Consider the following 19206-nt stretch of genomic DNA (forward strand, 5'->3'; position numbering starts at 1 on the left):
GACTATCCTACCAATCCTTGACTTCGGCGATGTCATTTACAAAATAGCCTCCAACACTCTACTCAGCAAATTGGATGCAGTCTATCACAGTGCCATCCGTTTTGTCACCAAAGCCCCATATACTACCCACCACTGCGACCTGTATGCTCTCGTTGGCTGGCCCTCGCTTCATATTCGTCGCCAAACCCACTGGCTCCAGGTCATCTATAAGTCTTTGCTAGGTAAAGCCCCGCCTTATCTCAGCTCACTGGTCACCATAGCAGCACCCACCCGTAGCACGCACTCCAGCAGTTATATTTCACTGGTCACCCCCAAAGCCAATTCCTCCTTTGGCCGTCTCTCCTTCCAGTTCTCTGCTGCCAATGACTGGAACGAACTGCAAAAATCACTGAAGCTGGAGACTCATATCTCCCTCACTAACTTTAAGCACCAGCTGTCAGAGCAGCTCACAGATCACTGCACCTGTACATAGCCTATCTGTAAATAGCCCATCCAACTACCTCATCCCCATACTGTTATTTATTTTGCTCCTTTGCACCCCAGTATCTCTACTTGCACATTCGTCTTCTGCACATCTATCACTCCAGTGTTTAATTGCTATATTGTAATTATTTCACCACTATGACCTATTTATTGCCTTACCTCCCTTATCCTACCTCATTTGCACACACTGTATGTAGACTTTTTCTATTGTATCATTGACTGTATGTTTGTTTATTCCATGTGTAACTCTGTGTTGTTGTTTGTGTCGCACTGCTTTGCTTTATCTTGGCCAGGTCGCAGTTGTAAAGCACACAGACAGACTCACCCGGGTTGCACTTGTGGTGGGGATCTTCAACAGACAAATGATAATCCTCAAACTGGAGTCCAGGGGACACTGTGAGAGAGACATCATACAATTTTTCATAAGGCTTTAGCTCTATATTGGTCACAGTCAATGCAGCCTACATGCAGTGTGAGACCCAGTACCTTCAGAGGCAGCACAGAAGGTAGTTTAGTGAGGAAGGTCTGGAACTGATTGCAGATGGTGGTCCACAGGTTGCTGGGGGAGTCCATGGGCAGGGCCTCCATGAAGGTGGCGATGTTTTCCAGGCAGTGCAGCATGGTGCCCCCGGCTGGTAGACTCCTCTTGTTGTTCAGACCCTGAGGACAGTGGTATAAATGACAACAGGGTTACATAATACATATTTATTGCCATAGAGCCATTACCAACTGTTCCATTATCAATTGTTCAATAGTTTAAAAATGATATTCTAAAAGTGGTTTGGACTAGTGATGTTATGAGTCAAATGAGTGAACTGAGGTGGACTATCACAAGTGCTATTCCTTGAACAGTGTAAGATTGCTAAAGAGAAGACACCAAGTTAATAGAGAATAAGTGAATATGGTGAACAACCATGCAGAGGCATACTCTTCAGCAGCATTCTTAATTTGCTTTGTTATCACGCTATGCAAACAGCAGTGCTGTAGTGTCGTCAACTTTTACAAGAGCTCCTCCTGCTGGATACATGATGAAAGTGGACATTTTGCTTGAGATTCAAGACATACACAAACACCCGCATAGTTCCTTCAGCCGTGTGCTGAGCTTTAATCATTACACTAAGCAAGTAAAAGTCCCACCTCCAGCAGCTGGTTCAGCGCAGCCACAGAACTCAGTTCATTAAAATCAATCAGGGAAGAAGCCAATGTTCTCAGAAAACCTCCATCTGGAAATACACAGAAATTGACAGTAAAGATCAAACCATATCCCTCAGAATGCTGCTCTTAACAGGAGCCATATTGTGTTTTATATGTTTGTCTGAGTAGACCTTTGATGTTACTCTGGAAGAGCTGAGGCAGGATGCCATTGGGGGCCAGCTGGTGGAACACACAGCGGAGGAACTGCTTAGCCACACCTGCTGCGTTGCCAGGGATCAGCATACTACACCAACAGAGACAAACATCAACTCACACACAGAGCGTCTGCACCTCATGTTGGCCCATTCTCTCATTTGTGTACAAGAATACAGCCAGCGTGAACAAGTCATCAGCATCCACAGTACACCTGAGTTTAACACATACCAAATAAGAATATATTTAGTATGTCTAGTTGTGATGTGTCATACCTCTCAGCTTGCCCAGAGAAATTAGCACTAGACGCCAGCCTGTAAGAAAAACATCTGAATTCAAGATCAGAGACATGACAGAGTGTGCTAAAACTTTACTGAACAATTAGGTTTGTGTATGGGATGTATAAGGGGGTTGATTCAGGAGCTTCTGTAGTTGCCAGACCTGCCCACAGACTGCATGATGTCCAGCAGCAGTGGAGCAGCCTGGTCAGGGCTGAGGTGGATGAACATGGAGAGCACCACCACTGCCAGGCCCAGGGTCTCCTCATCATACTCCTCTAGCACCGCACCACAGTCACGACACCTGAGAGACCACACAGTATTAGTATTAATAACAATGAATTACCATTAATACATACAGTATCCGCTGTCCAGAATGACACACCAGTCAGTGTTGGTGGTTGGTGGTAGGTTCACTCACCTGTCAGTCATGGTGGTGGGCTGATCATCAATGAACTCCTCAGGGGCGGGCACAAACATGCTGACTGTACTGGGGGCAGATAGGAGGCTGGTCTTGGTGGGGCCTGTTTAGAGAGCAACACGAAAATCAGCACAGTCAAACAAAGTCATTACAGTATTTAAAAGGTGTTTTGATATTTACAAATCTGAAGGGGTGGACCAGAGGTAGACAGTGACTGACCTGTCTCCCAGGTGCTGATGTTGTGAGGGGCGCTGGACTGGTGCTCCAACTGTCTCTTCATCAGCTGGCTAATGGTTAGAGCTCCCAACGAGCCCCGCTTCGCCTGACGGTACTGAGCTGGGGTGCGACACACACACACAGAGGATTGAGTTGCCTGGTAATTTCCCTCTATCTCCACTTTCATTTCAATGACTGGTTTACTAAAACAAACTGTCATGAAAATGGGGAGTGGAAAACGCTCATAGAGGTAAATAAAAACAAATATTCAATGGCTTAGTTGCATATATTCAATATTTGATATATTGTCGGAATAGATATAATCCCTGATCTATTGATAAGAAAAACGAAAGAACCATGAAAAAAACTGCATTGGTGTCAAAAACATAACGCTGAGAAAGAACGACTGAAGAAAAACTATTTTACACATTGAAAAAAAGAAGGTCAAATATTTGAACGGTGTAATGTTCTGGGTGTGATGACCACACCCTGTTTTATTGGTGAATTTAAACAGATGGCAATGAGAATGTATTTGGATCCTACTTGATACTGAAGAGCGGTTGCTTGTTTCTGGGATAGCAGCTTCGGGGGTGGGGGCTGAGGCGGATTCCTGTGGATTTTCCAGGGTAGTGTGAGTGAGTGATGGGGCGCAATAGTGGCTGCTTCAGCTCTCAGCCACCTTATAACCTCACATGTGGACAACTGTTTAGAGCATGAGATGCTGCAGACACCCAACGCCAAAACAAATGTAGTGTAGAGCTACAAGTGGTTTTAACTACAAGTATAGAGCAAGTCCCAGTGCAACAGCAATCTAAAATAATATTTTGTGAAGAAATTACAATTGTTTATTGATGCCCTATTTAGTAAAAAACGAATTTGCCTTCTCATTCTATGTTATTGCTTGTTCTTATATGGACAGCTATTTGTGGACAGTGTGTTGCAGCAATTTGAAGATGCTGTACTGATATTTACTTATCGGCTTCTAGGAATTCATTTCACAGCATGTTTTGTTTTTCATGTGTTTACCATGGGTTGGAATGGGAAATGGAAGAAACACGTACAAAGCCACACCACAGGACAGGAGACAGCAGTGGTGACCAGTTGACTGAAGAATTGAAGTAGCATGGATATCCAACTAGACAATTTAAAGTCTGTTCATGTGGTTCTGCCCTTCTAAGCAGACACTTCCGTAACTATTCTAGAAAATTTGTTCTAGAAAAATCTTAAGAGATGTCGCCACTGAAACACACACATCAAAAATACATATTGTGCATGAAATCAGCATAGGTAAAGGATACAGCAGCTGTAGGTCCATACAGAGGGAGACCTCTGGACTGAGGCTTCTCTTTCTCCCCTCACCCTGGTCTCTCTTACCTGTCTCAGTGGGCTGCTCACCCAGCTTGTCCAGGGTGTTGAAGGAGATGTCCAGATACTCTCTCTGGATGGCGCTCACAGCTATCTTCCTCTGCTTGCGTTGCCGGGGAACTATCTGGATCTTAAACTCTGCCTCGTCATTGTCATCATCATCATCAGGTTTCAGGTCGCTGTCATCAAGGTCATCATCTTCATAATCTTCCTCTTCATCATTGTTCCCCCCCAGAGAGGTGAGGGGCTCGGCTGTGTCTTCAGGAATGTCCAGGAAGACGGTCCTACCAGAGGGACTGGTCCCCAGACCCACCGCTGCCTTCAGGTCCTCAGGGTGCACAAAATCATCCAGGGAGGTGTCAGGGACAGCAGGGGTCTTCCTCAGCAGGTCCCTCTTCTGTTGTAAACTGAGGGTCATGGGGCTCTCCAGGCCAGGGTGCTCCGGCTGGTCAGGCAGCTCCAGGGAGGTGGTGGAGGTTGCATAGCGTGGCCTCCTCTGTAAAGGCTGTTGAGGGATTTCTTTTGCTGGGGAGTCTGTGGTCTTCTTGTCCATAGAGCAGTCCTCCACGCTCACTTGCACCACCCGAGACAGGTGCAGGGTGCTACTGCTGGCAGGGGAGGCAGCGGGCCTGGCAGGGGAGGCTGCGGGCCTGGCAGGGGAGGCTGGGGGCCTGGCACTCCCATTCAGCCTGTTGCCCATCACTGTGTTGAGGTCAAATTCCTCATCACTCTCCACGATCCTCAGTGGCGGCAGGGGCTCAAACACCAGGGAGTCGCTGTCGGACATGGAGAGGATGGAGTGTTTCTCTGGGATGGAAGTACAGTCAGAGGAGAGGTCAATGAGGTCCGGGTCCTCCTTCTCTGCTGATGAGCCTCCTGTAAGAGGGGAGTCCAGGTCGGCCTTGTCCTCAAACATCTCGATGCAGCTGAGACGCACCTCTGGGATGACAGGCCTGGAGCAGTCTGAGTGGCCCCCCCGGGATCCTCGACGGTCCTGGTGGTCGCTGCCCTCCGCACGGCCTGAGGAACCGTCTGACGAGCCCTTACCATGGCCCCCCTTCTGCCTGGGGTGGGAGGTGGTGGAGGAGGGGGGTGCGGGGAGACCATGCTGCAGGTCACAGCGGTCTATGCAGGACTTGCGTCGGTGCTCGTCCAGGTTGTAGAGGATGGAGTCGGTGTTGGAAATGTCCAGGGACTTCTGCTTGTGCATGGCCTGCAGACACTTCTTCCTGGTGCTCTCCTCCCTCACACAGTGCAGGATGCTGTCCTGTAGCGCACTGGCCTCGCGGTACTCAGACAGCTCAATTTCACCTGACGCAGACAGAGAGAGGATCAAAAGATAGCTTATATCTGATTATAGAAATCAGTAAAAGCTAAATTCATATCAGCAAAAGCATTTAAGTTCAATTAATTTATTTTCTGGATAAAATAGGTCATCCTTTGAGACTATTTTTATACTTTTCTGGGCATTCAGCTCCACTGGCTGGTACTTGACAGACTTGCTGCCACCGATCCTCTTCAGACGGGCGAAGAAGGTCTGGGACTCCTTGTTGCCTGCTCCAGTTGGGGTGTCATGGACATCAGACTCATCAAATACACTGTCCTCCTCTGAAAAAAAAGCACACACATTATATCCAAAACTCTCAAGTCTTTCTCCAGATTCATTTCAAGCCCAGTCCAGTAATGTAATCATCTTTCTGGTGCTACCTTTCTCTTTCTCGCTGTAGCGGCTGATGTTGGAGTTGTCACTGTAGAGGGGTCCGGCGGTGGCATGGGGTCTACAGCTGTGGTACTGGGCATTCAGGGTGTTGATGGTGATGTGGATAAGGTGCAGAACCACTTTACTCACATCCATGTCCCTGTAGGGGTACTGGGACCACACACAGGATTGGTAGTAGTGGAGTGTAGGAGAGTAGAAAGCAACACCAATATTAATAAATTAGCTGTTGTTCCCAATAAAAATAATTCACAACCAGACTTTCAAGTGCTGGTAATCAATTATACACACACTGTATACAGTTTTCAATGTAAACACATTCACATAGTGGATAAGGTTTCATTATATTCCAAACATGGGTAGTGTGTACCTTGTAGAGGATGACCAGCAGGGCTTTGAGCCACATCTGTCTGATGTGTGGCTGCAGGGCCCAGAGAGAGCAGCGTGGGGGCTGCTGGAAGTAGTGTCTGAGCTGGGGGCATGTGCAGTACTTCAACACCTGGACCACCAGGGGGAGCAGCTGCTTCCCCAGCCCAATGTTGTAGTCCATCACCTGCAGGAGATATCACATCACGCTAGGTTCTTCTTGAAGCTTGACAGATTTTCATAATCAGCAGCAGCAACATGAAACTTAAACTTTACAGAGGGAAACAAGACCAAAAAAAATCCCATCTTAAACGTACTCTCAACTGAAGGAGGTGAGAGCCAGGGATGTTTCTGGGGATTCAACTCTAAATGTATTCAAGGATAATCATTCAAACTATTTTTACAGCGTTAACTCGTCGTCATTCATAAGGTTACTTGATATTCTCTGACCTGTGCGATGCCAGCGATGAAAGCATTGAAGGAGGTTGAGGTCCTCATCTTTTGCGGTGCGATCATGAAGCAACCCTCCTGCTGGTCGAAGCCCAGCAGTAGATACAGGTGGCGCTTCACCGTGTTGAAGGCCTTGGCACTGCCAATGTCTGCCTCGGCACTGCTCTTGTCTTTGGCCATGAACTTCATCAGCACCATGATGAGCTGGTGCACCGTCTGGTGATCTATCCCAGCATCCTCTGGGAGAAGGTCCCTGATGACCGAATCGTCCTCCGGTGAGGGGCTGTGGCCTAGGAGAGGGGCTGAAGCGTCAGGGTTAAAGGGCGTGAGGAAGCGTGCTGCAGACGGGGGAGCGGATGAAGTGGAGAGGGGCGGTGAAGCAGGTGAACAGAGAGGGAGATGGTACGACAGTCATCTCATTTGGTCTACATTCAGCAGGGTGATTACATATATGGACACCACTTTAACATATTCATGGCATATGTCAAATGCAAACAGAAAATGTGAAAAGCTATCAAGATAGCAAGAGTAACAGTTTTCTCCCATTCCAACAGTATAATTAGTTTTTGCCTGAGACTAAAATAGAATGCACAATCTATGAACTCTGGATGAAAAGCAATGAATGTCAGTGAAGAGCAAACATTGTTTTTCAAGTTTCCTGATGCCCATCAACTTTACCAATTGCCATAACTTATTTATTTCTCCCACTATGATGTGATTATGCTGAAGGGAATGTTGATCTGGTTCAGTTGTAATAAGGTGAGTCAGATTTGGGTTGTTATTTACCTGGCAGGACTTTCTCTATCATATCTCCCAGAGTCGGGGCAGAGTGCTCTTGCCTCGTAAGTCTTAGAGCTAAAAACCATACATGAGAACACAATTTAGGAGAATGTTCTGGGGAAGTAGCAAAGGACACGTCTGAGCTTCCAGACAACCCTATACATCCCAATGGCTCACACCATTCACACAAAGTGATCCCAAGACGTATGTGGATCCTAAGACAAGTAATTCTATTAATAATTTAGCTTCCACTTGCTTACATGAAAAATCATGTGAAGCACTCAAGCTTAACAACCACACACAGTCTAAAGCCAACCCCTTCACCCAGAAACTCAGACAGCATCCTGTGCAGAGTCAATGAGGAAATCACAGATAAAACAGAACTCTTACATCCAGCAAGAGAACGAATCACAGAAAACAATTGAATAAAACAAACAGGAACACAGATACTGTTTGTAGGTGTCCTAACAGAACAGAGAGCTGAATGGATGAGGAGAGAAACAGTAGGAGCATGGGACAGACAAAAGCTGAGACCCACAGACTAGTAGCCTAACCAACCAATGGACACTCTACCAACTGGACACTTACGTAGACGGTTACACAGAGTCTCTGGGAGGGAGAAGGCCCTCTTGGACTCGGACGGGCCCTTGACGCTGTCACGGAGGGAACGCACACTCTTCTGGCGGTTCCTGGCAAAGCGCGCCCGTCTGATTTTCCACATCGCTGCATCACTAAGGTTGGCCACGTTGGTGCGCACAGCTGTGATGGCTGACAGGGAGACGCAAGGAAGGAAAGATAAATAACATACATCACTGTGACTGTGCCTCATAACACACCTCAACTGGAACAGTTATGTTCTTATTTCACAGGTTTATATTTCCCTACTGTACATGCTTTGTTTGTTGTATTGAACATGTCATAGCACAACTTCTATTATCCAGACTTTGTAACAGAGAGAATCCTCCAGCTGGGCGTACTGGTGGGAAAAGGGAACTCCTTGTTGCAGTCCAGGTGGAGCTGGGCCTCCAGGGAGAGCGTCTCGAAGCGGTTGACAAAGAACTCCCAGCTGAGGGCAGGGACCTCCTGCTTCAGGTGGTGCAGCATCAGCAGCTTGCTGAGGATGATGGGCCGGTCCCTCACCACTGTGTCGAACTGGAAGTCCAGGCACAGACACAAGCCCTAAAGGCACACACACAGATACAGACATAGACACACACAGATACAGACAGAGACAGAGACACAAGTGTTAGCACTGCAATTATATGTTTATGTGTTATTTGTCAATCCGGAATTATTTGCTGACATGATGCGAAGCAATTTATCCTCCGGGACAAAAAAAGACTCTATACACGTGTTCAATTGATATAAGAAAAGTGGTTGTATGGTAGTTGAATAGGAGTATTTATCTTGACCTAGATAGAGCTCTGTTAGTCACCTGTAGTGCTGGGCTCTTGATGGTGTCCAGCAGCAGCCTGGCGCGTGTGGCCACAGCCGGGTTGACATCCTCCACAGAGGCCAGGAAGCAGCAGAAGGCGTGGGCCAGGGAGTACTTCAGCAGGTGATTTTTCGTCACAGAACCAATGTCTAGGAACCGACAGAGCACTGCTACCTTCTCCACTGGGAGTTACCATGACAACACAGACAGGGCATAAGACAATATCTCAGCGCCATGACACATAGAGGTAGATAGAACACTAAGTAAAAGGTATAATGAGAACAACACGCTCTACGATCTAATCTGAATTTCTCTTGTAAACCTTACTTATGTATATATATGTGACAAACAATGCATCAGTAAACATGTCGTCCCTACAAATGATGCAATTTTGTAAAAAAAAAAATTAAGGTGTAGATCAGCTTTAATATTGCAGATCGATTGTAGCTTATATCAATATTATTGTCCGCATCATTTCCAATCCCCCATAAAAATAACACAATTTTGCAAATTCCGGATCTCTATGGCAAGACGCATCATTCGCCCAAGTATCATCAAAATTGGGCCAGTGATGTCTGAGATATCACGTGTGATGAAAGTACGAACGTACGGATGGAGAACCACAATATCCTCCCCGATTTCATTATGGGGGCAATAATAAATCAAGCAAATGTCTGGTCTATTCATTCTTTCCATTGCAAAGGATAGTCTTAAAATAAGCATCACTCTAATGCTGATGGGCAATGTACAGTGCCTGTCACTAGGTGGCACTGTGGAGAAGGAGGCGAGCCAGCATTATCCTAGCCAGATTGCCTGTGGGCAGAGAGGAAGAGGCAAAGTCAGAGGGATAACAGACTTGGGCTGTAGTCCAAACACTTAAAAGACACACCCTCGTTCACTTACCCTCGCCTTATGCCCTTGGGGGAATCCCCGTCGCCATCTTGGAGGACGGTCTAAATGATTAGCCAAGCAAGGGAAGTTTGCAATGTAAGTCCCTCAGCCCTCGTTTTTAGTCAGCTTTGCGAATGAACAATTATGTTCACTCCGGGGCCTGAAACTCCCCATAATTCAATTTGAGACGATTGTACATCCGCTAAGAAAAGTCTGCAAAAACTTAAAAACAACATCAATGGAGAAGTCAACATACAAGTGTAAGTAAAAACTAATGCAAATAAGTTAGAAATTGTGCTACTAATGCACATGACGGCACAAACACGTCTCGTAAAAAGTAAATATGTTGCTGTTTGGTTATCTTTTGGAAATTACAGAAATAAAAATGTTTCCTTCTTCAAAAGTTCCAGCTAGTCAGGCTAACATTAATTAGCTAATTAATTTGCTAGCTATCATACAGTAGGCGTATATTAATAATTATGTATTTAATATAAGTAGACATGCACTCATAATTGACTGTAGCGCATATAAAGCACCCACAAGCTACCGGGGGCTGAAAACACAATCGTCGCGGGATGAACAAGTGACGAATTTCCGGCCAAGGGTGGTCCATTTAAAAATCATTCCTTCTTCCCTTCGCCCTGCAAGTATAAACACCATGGGACCACGCAGCCGTCATACCGCTCAGGAAGGAGACGTGTTCTGTCTCCTAAAGATGAACCTACTTTGGTGTGAGAAGTGCAAATCAATCCCAGAACAGCAGCAAAGAACCTTGTGAAGATGCTGGAGGAAACAGGTACAAAAGTATCTATATCCACAGTAAAATGAGTCCTATATCGACATAACCTGAAAGGCCGCTCAGCAAAGAAGAAGCCACTGCTCCAAAAACGCCATAAAAAAACAGACTGCTGTTTGCAACTGCACATGGGGACAAAGATTGTACTTTTTGGAGAAATGTCCTCTGGTCTGATGAAACAAAAATAGAACTGTTTGGCCATAATTACCATAGTTATGTTTGGAGAAAAACGGGGAGGATTGCAAGCCGAAGAACACCATCATCCCAACCGTGAAGCACGGGGGTGGCAGCATCATGTTGTGGGGGTGCTTTGCTGCAGGAGGAACTGGCGCATTTCACAAAATAGATGGCATCATGAGGATGGAAAATGATGTGGATATATTGAAGCAACATCTCAAGACATCAGTCAGGAAGTTAAAGCTTGGTCGCAAATGGGTCTTCCAAATGGACATTGACACCAAGCATACTTTCAAAGTTGTGGCAAAATGGTTTGAGGACAACAAAGTCAAAGGTATTGGAGTGGCCATCACAAAGCCCTGACCTCAATCCTATAGAAAATGTGTGGGCAGAACTGAAAAAGCATGTGCTAGCAAGGAGGCCTACAAACCTGACTCAGTTACACCAGCTCTGTCAGGAGGAATGGGCCAAAATTCACCCAATTTATTGTGGGAAGCTTGTGGAAGGCTACCCTAAACGTTTGACCCAAGTTAAACAATTTAAAGGCAATGCTACCAAATACTAATTGAGTGTATGTAAACTTCTGACCCACTGGGAATGTGATGAAAGAAATAAAAGCTGAAATAAATCATTCTCTCTACTATTATTCTGACATTTCACATTCTTAAAATAAAGTGGTGATCCTAACTGACCTAAAACAGAGATTTTTTACTAGGATTCAATGTCAGGAATTGTGAAAAACTGAGTTTAAATGTATTTCGCTAAGGTGTATATCATAGTAAATATATATCTGGGACATTTCAGTTAAGGATGTAATTCAGTTATGGATGTCCATTATACATTTTGTATGATATTTACAAATTTGCAAAACACATGATACAGTATGTTACAAATTACAATTTGTTGTGGCTAACGTTAGCTAGGCTTGGGATTAGAGTTAGCAGATAAGGTTAGGGTTAAGGTTAAGGTTAGGAGTTAGATTAAAGGGTTAAGGTTGGGGTTACGGTTAGGAGAAGGGTTAGCTAACATGCTAAGTGGTTGCAAAGTAACTAAAAAGTAGTAAATAGTTGCAAAGTTGCTAATTAGCTAAAGTTGTCCGTGATGAGATTCAAATGCGTGACCTTTGGGTTACTCTATGTTTGTGTTATATGCCCACACACTGGAAATTAGTTAACCCAAAAATGTAATGGCTTATTTGCTACGTGTGGCTTATTTTATGGAATAGAAGCTTCATAATGATTAGGTTGTTACAAGTGTAGGACAGATAGGACACGGGATATCCCGGCAACTGGGAGAAAAAAATACTTTATATCGGCTTTGTGCCTGGTTGCCACTAGATACCCCAGTCACAAAGTCATAAACCCCACCTATTTCTACAATTTCTCTTCTTAAAATGGGATTTTAAACCTAACCTCAACCACACTGCCAACCTTATGTCTAACCCTAACCTTAAATTAGGACCAAAAAGCAAATGCTTGTTTTCATGAAATCTTACGATATAGCCAATTTTGCCATAGTGGCTGTGGTAACTAGTGGAAACCATGTGCCTGTTGTTCACACGCGTATCTGCCATCGCATTGACTAGAATGGTCCCACCTGATCTTGCCTCCTGACTGCCTTCCATTTTTTATGACATTTCTTTTCGTTGTTAGAGTGGCCACTAGAGTACCTGGTCAATATAATGGATAATCTATGATGTGGGTCATAGTACTGCTTTGGCACCCAACTGGTGTCTTTTCTTTGTTGATTTACACAGAAAAGTAAATGACCATACGTTTCGGTACAGATAATATGGGGCCATAATTAGATCATTAGAATTCATGATCATCATTATCCTCTGGCTCATGTGTGTACATGATCTGTAGTCATGACACATCATTTCCCTTAGCAATTGTTCTTGTTATTTTTCAATGTTGCTTTGCTTATGTAATCAATATCTACTTCTAATGATGTTTATGGTCAGAGTATGTTATATTAAATAAATGTGAATATAGCATACTGATATTATTATATTATATACTAATTGGTGCTCTGCGGTGCTCTGTGACAATGCCACAATAAAACATTTGGATCTAACTTAAAATATATACAGTACCAGTCAAAAGTTTGGACACACCTACTCATTCAAGAGTTTCTTTATTTTTACTATTTTCTACATTGTAGAATAATAGTGAAGACATCAAAACTATGAAATAACACATATGGAATCATGTAGTAACCAAAAAAGTGTGAAACAAAATATTTCTTTGCCTTGCAAACTCTTGGCATTCTCTCAACCAGCGAAACATAACAGTCTTGAAGCAGTTCCCACATATGCTGAGCACTTGTTGGCTGCTTTTCCTTCACTCTGTGGTCCAACTCATCCTAAACCCTCAATTGGGTTGAGGTTGGGTGATTGTGAAGGCCAGGTCATCTGATGCAGAACTCCATTACTCTCCTTCTTGGTCAAATAGCCCTTACACAGCCTGGATGTGTATTTTGGGTCATTGTCCTGTTGAAAACAAATGATAGTCCCACTAAGCACAACCAGATGGGTTGGCGTATCTCTGTAGAATGCTGTGGTAACAATGCTGGTTAAGTGTGCATTGAATTCTAAATAAATCATGGACAGTGTCACCAGCAAAGCACCCCCCACACCATCACAGCTCCTCCTCCATGCTTCATGTTGGTAACCACACATGCGGAGATCATCCATTCACCTACTCTGCGTCTCACAAAGACACGGCGGTTGGAACCAAAATTCTCAAATTTTGACTCATCAGACCAAAGGACAGATTTCCACCAGTCTAATGTCCATTGCTTGTGTTTTTTGGCCCAAGCAAATCTCTTCTTCTTATTGGTGTCCTTTAGTAGTGGTTTCTTTGCAGCAATTCGAACATGAAGGCCTGATTCACGCAGTCTCTTCTGAACAGTTGATGTTGAGATGTGTCTGTTACTTGAACTCTGTGAAGCATTTATTTAGGCTGCAATCTGAGGTGCAGTTAACTCTGATGAACGTATGATCTGCAGCAGAGGTAACTCTTTGTCTTTCTTTCCTGTGGCAGTCCCCATGAGAGCCAGCTTCATCATAGCTCTTGATGGTTTTTGCGACTGTACTTGAAGAAAATTTCTTGACATTTTCTGGATTGACTGACCTTCATGTCTTAAAGTAATGATGGACTGTTGTTTCTCTTTGCTTATTTGATCTGTTCTTGCCATAATATGGACTTGGTCTTTTACCAAATAGGGCTATCTTCTGTATACCACCCATACCATGTCACAACAGAACTGATTGGCTCAAATGCATTAAGGAAAGAAATTCCACAAATTAACTTAAGGCACACCTGTTAATTGAAATGTATTCCAGGTGACTACCTCATGAAGCTGGTTGAGAGAATGCCAAGAGTGTGCAAAGCTGTCATCAAGGCAAATGGTGGCTACTTTGAAGAATCTCAAATCTCAAACATATTTTGATTTGTTTAACACTTTTTTGTTACTACATGATTCCATATGTGTTATTTCATAGTTTTGATGTCTTCACTATTATTCTACAATGTAGAAAATAGTAAAAATAAAGAAAAACCCTTGAATGAGTGTCACGCCCTGACCATAGAGAGCCTTGTTATTCTCTCCTTTGGTTAGGTCGGGGTGTGACTAGGGGGGGTGTTCCTATCTAGGTTAAGTATTTCTATGTTGGCCTGGTATGGTTCCCAATCAGAGGCAGCTGTTTGTTGTTGTCTCTGATTGGGGATCATATTTAGGCAGCCATTTTCCCACTGGTTTTTGTGGGATCTTATTTTTGTTTAGTTGCCTGTGAGCACTGCATTTGCTGCACGTTTCGTTTGCTCTTTATTGTTTTTTGTGAGTTTCATCTGAATAAACATGTGGAACTCTACGTACGCTACGCCTTGGTCTGTTAATTCTACAAACGATCGTGACAGAAGATCCCACCACAACAGGACCAAGCAGCATGCCCAGGTGGAGAAAGTATCATGGACTTGGGAGGAGATTTTGGATGGGAAGGGATCCTGGACTTGGGAGGAGATCCTGGCAGGACAGGATCGCCTTCCCTGGTGGGAGACGCAAGGAGAGAAGGGAGGACAGCAACAACGCAGGGGTTCGCGGCCACAGAGTAAGCCCAAAACACAGCCTGAATTTGTTTTTTTGGGGGGTGGCACACGGGGTGGTCGGCGGAGCCGAGGAATGAGCCAGAGACCGTCAGGGAGTCGAAGGAGCAACTCGACGAAAGATTCCGGAGAGAGGTGGTGGCGATGAGAGTGCTGCAGAGCGGGCGTGCTGAGGAGCGTGACACCAGTCCGGTGTCATCTGCACCAGTTTCACGCATCTGGCCTCCAGTGCGCCTCCCCAGTCCGGTACGTCCTGTGCCTGCTCCCCGCACTCGCCCTGAAGTGCGTGTCACCAGTCCCGGTGCCACCTGTGCCGGCCCCACGCATCAGGCCTCCAGTGCGCCTCCCCAGTCCAGAGCTTCAGTTGCCTGTGAGCACTGCATTTGCTGCATGTTTCGTTTGCTGTTTATTGTTTTTTGTGAGTTTCATCTGAATAAACATGTGGAACTCTACGTACGCTGCACCTTAGTTCGTTAATTCTACAAACGATCGTGACAATGAGCAGGTGTGTCCAAACTTTTGACTGGTACTGTACGTAAACACACACACACGTACAGTGAAGCCTCCTATATCATTCACCTGCTTCAAAGCGTATCTTCCAGTCCTTGCTGTTGAAATTGCTGTCCACCAGGTTCCAGAAGATGTCTGCTCCATGGGAGAGGGAGAGGGCATGCAGGAGCTGGGGCACGGCCAGAGAGGCCAGCTGGCAGAACTCGGACTTCAGCATGGTCCACAGTCTAGAACATACAGGTATCACATTAGACACACACACACCTGGCTGCTCTTCACATGTTTGATCCAGTACAACTTTCATTAAGATGATGATCGACAATTTCAGTTGCTACATGTAGCTACATCTCATGGCTCAAGTCATGTTTAAAGAAAGTACTCGCAAAGATATCTGTAGAAAACCAACAAGCTATGTGTGAAACTGCAGGAGGGGCCCCATGCGGTGATGGTGACTGTGATGACCTGGGAATAAGCATCTTTTCCTGGATGTAGGCCAGGAACTGGGGGTGGTCCTTACGGGCCAGGTACAGACACTCTCCGTGGAGACACAGGATCTTCAGACAGTTCAGCATGTTGAACAGGATATTAGGCTCCTCAAACTTGGACATTTCCTACATTGATGAACAGAAGGTAGAGTTCATTTCCTCACTCAATCTTTTCTAATGAGGGGATTATTTTCTTTGATTACGCATCTATTATTTAGACAGTTTATATCTGTACATTACAAGATGCTTTAACACTAGATACAGGTGGACTAGCAGGTACCTGCAGAATGGTGTATATTAGCTTGAGAGATACAGGGAGCTGCTGGTAGGAAAACTTATTTTCAGGATTATTCTTCATTGCTGTAGGACAGAAAGCTTTGATATAAAACAGAAATACCTCGCAAAGGAGAAACTATGCAGTGTTTCCTTTTCATGTTGCACACTGCCTCTGAACTGTTACAGAGAAGTGTTCCTTTCATATTTTTCACATTCGTTGGCTTCAGGTCAAACGATACATTTGGGATTACATTTTTATAATGAGGTGTTTACACCGACACAACTGAGCATTGTTCTGCTTGTGTTTCATCAGATCTATATCAATGCATTGAGACATTCTGTACTCATTTTAAAACCCTTCCAACCCAAGCCTGAGGTCACCATGGATACATACATGGGTTGTCAGGAGAGTCACTTTGATTGGTAGGGTTGTCAGTGTGTGTGCTGGTAGGGTGGTCCCCTTCCTCTGTCCCTCCCTTTGTCCCTTTTTCAGGTCCAAACACTTGAGGCAACAGCAATGTGTCCTCCATGCCATCTGTTGGCTCCTATAGGGAAGACACAATCATGTCTATTGACAACCAAATGCAGTAAGAATTACCAACCACTGAAAAACAATTGGAACACTTCAGGACATCCTTCATGTTGTTTTTACAGGAGTGTGTGTGCATGTGTGTCTCACCACCAGATGTATCTCCTCCCTGGGGGTGAGTCTCTCCAGGAGCTCACAGCCCAGCTGGTAGCATAAGATGCTAGACTGGCACAGGCTACACTCCAGGGCCTTCTCATCCTTCTGACAGGTGTGGGAGCCACCCCACGGGGCCTGGAAGACATTGTTGATGATGCCCACGATGTCTTTCCCCAGGCTGCTTTCCAGAACCAGCATCACACCGTCATCCTGGAGCTCCATCTTGACAAGGAACCAACACAACAGGTTGAACAGGAGAACCCAATAGAAAGTGGGACGGAATTCAACTTGGTGGCTGTGACGTATTCAACGAGGCATTGTAAAATGCAACAAACAGTACTGTATAACTGAACCCATGTCTGGAATGTGCCTGCCGAGCTTCAAAATAATACATTAATATACAGCGCACACTTCCTTGCTCACAAACAAACAAACACACCCATTCACCACACAAACAAAATGCACATTCATGCTCAAAGACATGGCCACCTGTTTGAGGATGAGGTCAAACATGAGGATGAAGCAGCTCAGGTTCATGTCATCATCGTCACAGTCCAGGTCCAGGGCACAGTGTCCTGTAGCATGGCCTAGGTTCTTAAAGGGACTGCAGTGCAGGGGGCTCCGGAATGGGCTCCGGAACGGACTGGGGAACGGGCTCAGGGTGTTGTGCTGCCCAAGACGGCCTGGATCTGAAACCACACTTTCCTAGGGACATCACGCACGCACCCACCCACACACACACACGTGTCATTGTTTCATATTTGTACTATCCTTAGAATTACCCTCCAACTTATCAAGGTGTATTCAGGTGTAGAAATATACTACAAATATCCTGTGGATAGATGAGCCGAAGGCTTTACCTTTCAATGATAAATCTGAACGATGGCAAAACTCAATTAAGCCCCTTAAACAGGACTATATTTAGACTTCAGCAGTTACCATGACAACGCACGGGCCGTGGATGGTTGACAATAGAGGGTAGCTAGATAACAAGAATTTTCCTATTGTGGATGTGAACTGTATCTGTCCTGAGCTCATTTGTTCTTCTGTTACTGTTCATTGATAGAAAGGAAATATATGAGCGATAAGAGCTTTTTTCTGTGGCATTGAGGTTGTTTTGCATGGGAGTTGATGACATAGTATGACATCTCACCCTCCGAGCCTCAGTATTTTCCCCAGTTAGATTTGATATGTGAGCCTTCCTCTGATTGGCCAGTTCCTTCACAGAGTTGACCCCATCAGAGAACATCCCGACCAACAGCTGCAGAGGCACCACAATGTCCAGCTCTGACAACACCTGGGTCCATCCAGACACACACAAACAAACACACCAACAGATACACAAACACATAAAGATGCAGACCAAACTCATACGCACCCACAAGACACATTAATGACAAAAACAGGTTTACACACGCACATATGAAACACACAAACAAACAACAGAGATGTTAAGAGAGGCAAAAGACAAGACACTAGAATGTAGTACACATACTCCTGTAGTGCTGCTTTGAGTGTGACCTATATAGTCAGATTGAATTACTTTGGTGTCTGTAATCACAGTCATGACAGAAAATGTGAAAATCCATCCATGTACAAATAGGACAGCAGGCTGTGAGTGCATATGGAATCAAAAGCAAAATCCCTCCTCTCTCCCTCTCAGAACTCTGGTCTCATGCTAGCCGTGTGACCCAGTTCGATATTCAGTAAAGCCCCTGCCCAGGCACTCACACATCATGACAACCTGTTCATTTCACACATGAAATCAACCACTCAATATGAAATGGACACTCGTAAAACACAACAGGCCTTATACTCACATGCAGCCAGAGCAGAGCCTGCTCCTGCACAGATGCTGGGTAGCCTGAGAACCTGCAGCTAATGAACCCAAACATCTCCTCCATGGAGAAGGGCAGAGGGCACAGCTCAATGTCAAACATCTTGCTGCAGGGAGAACAGAGGGGAGAGGTGGGAAAATGCTTTTAGAGCTGAGGCTTAGTATAGCGTCTCTCTCAGGTGTAACAATGGAAACTAAACAAGTCTGTTTTCACTGTCAACCCATGACTGTGTGTTTCACATAGTCACATTACATTTCACATAACATTCACATTTTCTCATAAGAGAGAAAATTATTTCTGCGTCAACAGTAACCATAGGAACCCATTGACGTAGAGGAGGTAGTACAGTGACCTGGGCGACTTGGAGGAAGTTCAGTATACAGTACCTGAGCACCTCTCTGAACTCCTTGAGCTGCTGGTCAGGCACCTCAGTGCGGATGGCCTCCAGCCACTCTGGCATGAAGCACTCCCACAGCGGCTGGCTGATCACGTTGTATGGGATCAGGCTCAGGATCCTGTTCAGCCCCTCTTTCAGCTGGGTCACCGTGTTGCAAGACTTATCCCAGTAACCCCCCACCTGGGGA

General features: G+C 45.1%; 1 protein-coding gene across 2 annotated transcripts in view; it reads right to left on the minus strand.

The window, feature by feature from the left end:
• Window positions 1-19206, minus strand: part of LOC120059893 (protein unc-79 homolog) — a 46049-nt gene that overhangs the window by 5401 nt on the left and 21442 nt on the right. The window contains exons 15-40 of one of the 2 annotated variants that reach the window (XM_039008963.1): window positions 19009-19199; window positions 18605-18728; window positions 17938-18081; window positions 17274-17489; window positions 16779-17006; window positions 16494-16644; window positions 16104-16183; window positions 15801-15949; window positions 15408-15565; window positions 8859-9040; window positions 8401-8602; window positions 8008-8191; window positions 6644-6926; window positions 6198-6380; window positions 5818-5980; window positions 5569-5718; window positions 4113-5421; window positions 3289-3374; window positions 2728-2865; window positions 2530-2632; window positions 2272-2412; window positions 2106-2144; window positions 1809-1921; window positions 1621-1706; window positions 970-1143; window positions 809-877 (exon numbers count right to left, since the gene is read on the minus strand). In XM_039008963.1, the coding sequence (XP_038864891.1) occupies window positions 809-877; window positions 970-1143; window positions 1621-1706; window positions 1809-1921; window positions 2106-2144; window positions 2272-2412; window positions 2530-2632; window positions 2728-2865; window positions 3289-3374; window positions 4113-5421; window positions 5569-5718; window positions 5818-5980; window positions 6198-6380; window positions 6644-6926; window positions 8008-8191; window positions 8401-8602; window positions 8859-9040; window positions 15408-15565; window positions 15801-15949; window positions 16104-16183; window positions 16494-16644; window positions 16779-17006; window positions 17274-17489; window positions 17938-18081; window positions 18605-18728; window positions 19009-19199 (5046 nt within the window). The remainder of the gene's footprint in view (window positions 1-808; window positions 878-969; window positions 1144-1620; window positions 1707-1808; window positions 1922-2105; window positions 2145-2271; window positions 2413-2529; window positions 2633-2727; window positions 2866-3288; window positions 3375-4112; window positions 5422-5568; window positions 5719-5817; window positions 5981-6197; window positions 6381-6643; window positions 6927-8007; window positions 8192-8400; window positions 8603-8858; window positions 9041-15407; window positions 15566-15800; window positions 15950-16103; window positions 16184-16493; window positions 16645-16778; window positions 17007-17273; window positions 17490-17937; window positions 18082-18604; window positions 18729-19008; window positions 19200-19206) is intronic. The other variant, XM_039008965.1, reaches the window with a different exon arrangement.

Source organism: Salvelinus namaycush, chromosome 15 (genome assembly GCF_016432855.1).
Source record: "Salvelinus namaycush isolate Seneca chromosome 15, SaNama_1.0, whole genome shotgun sequence".
NCBI classification, from domain to species: domain Eukaryota; kingdom Metazoa; phylum Chordata; class Actinopteri; order Salmoniformes; family Salmonidae; genus Salvelinus; species Salvelinus namaycush.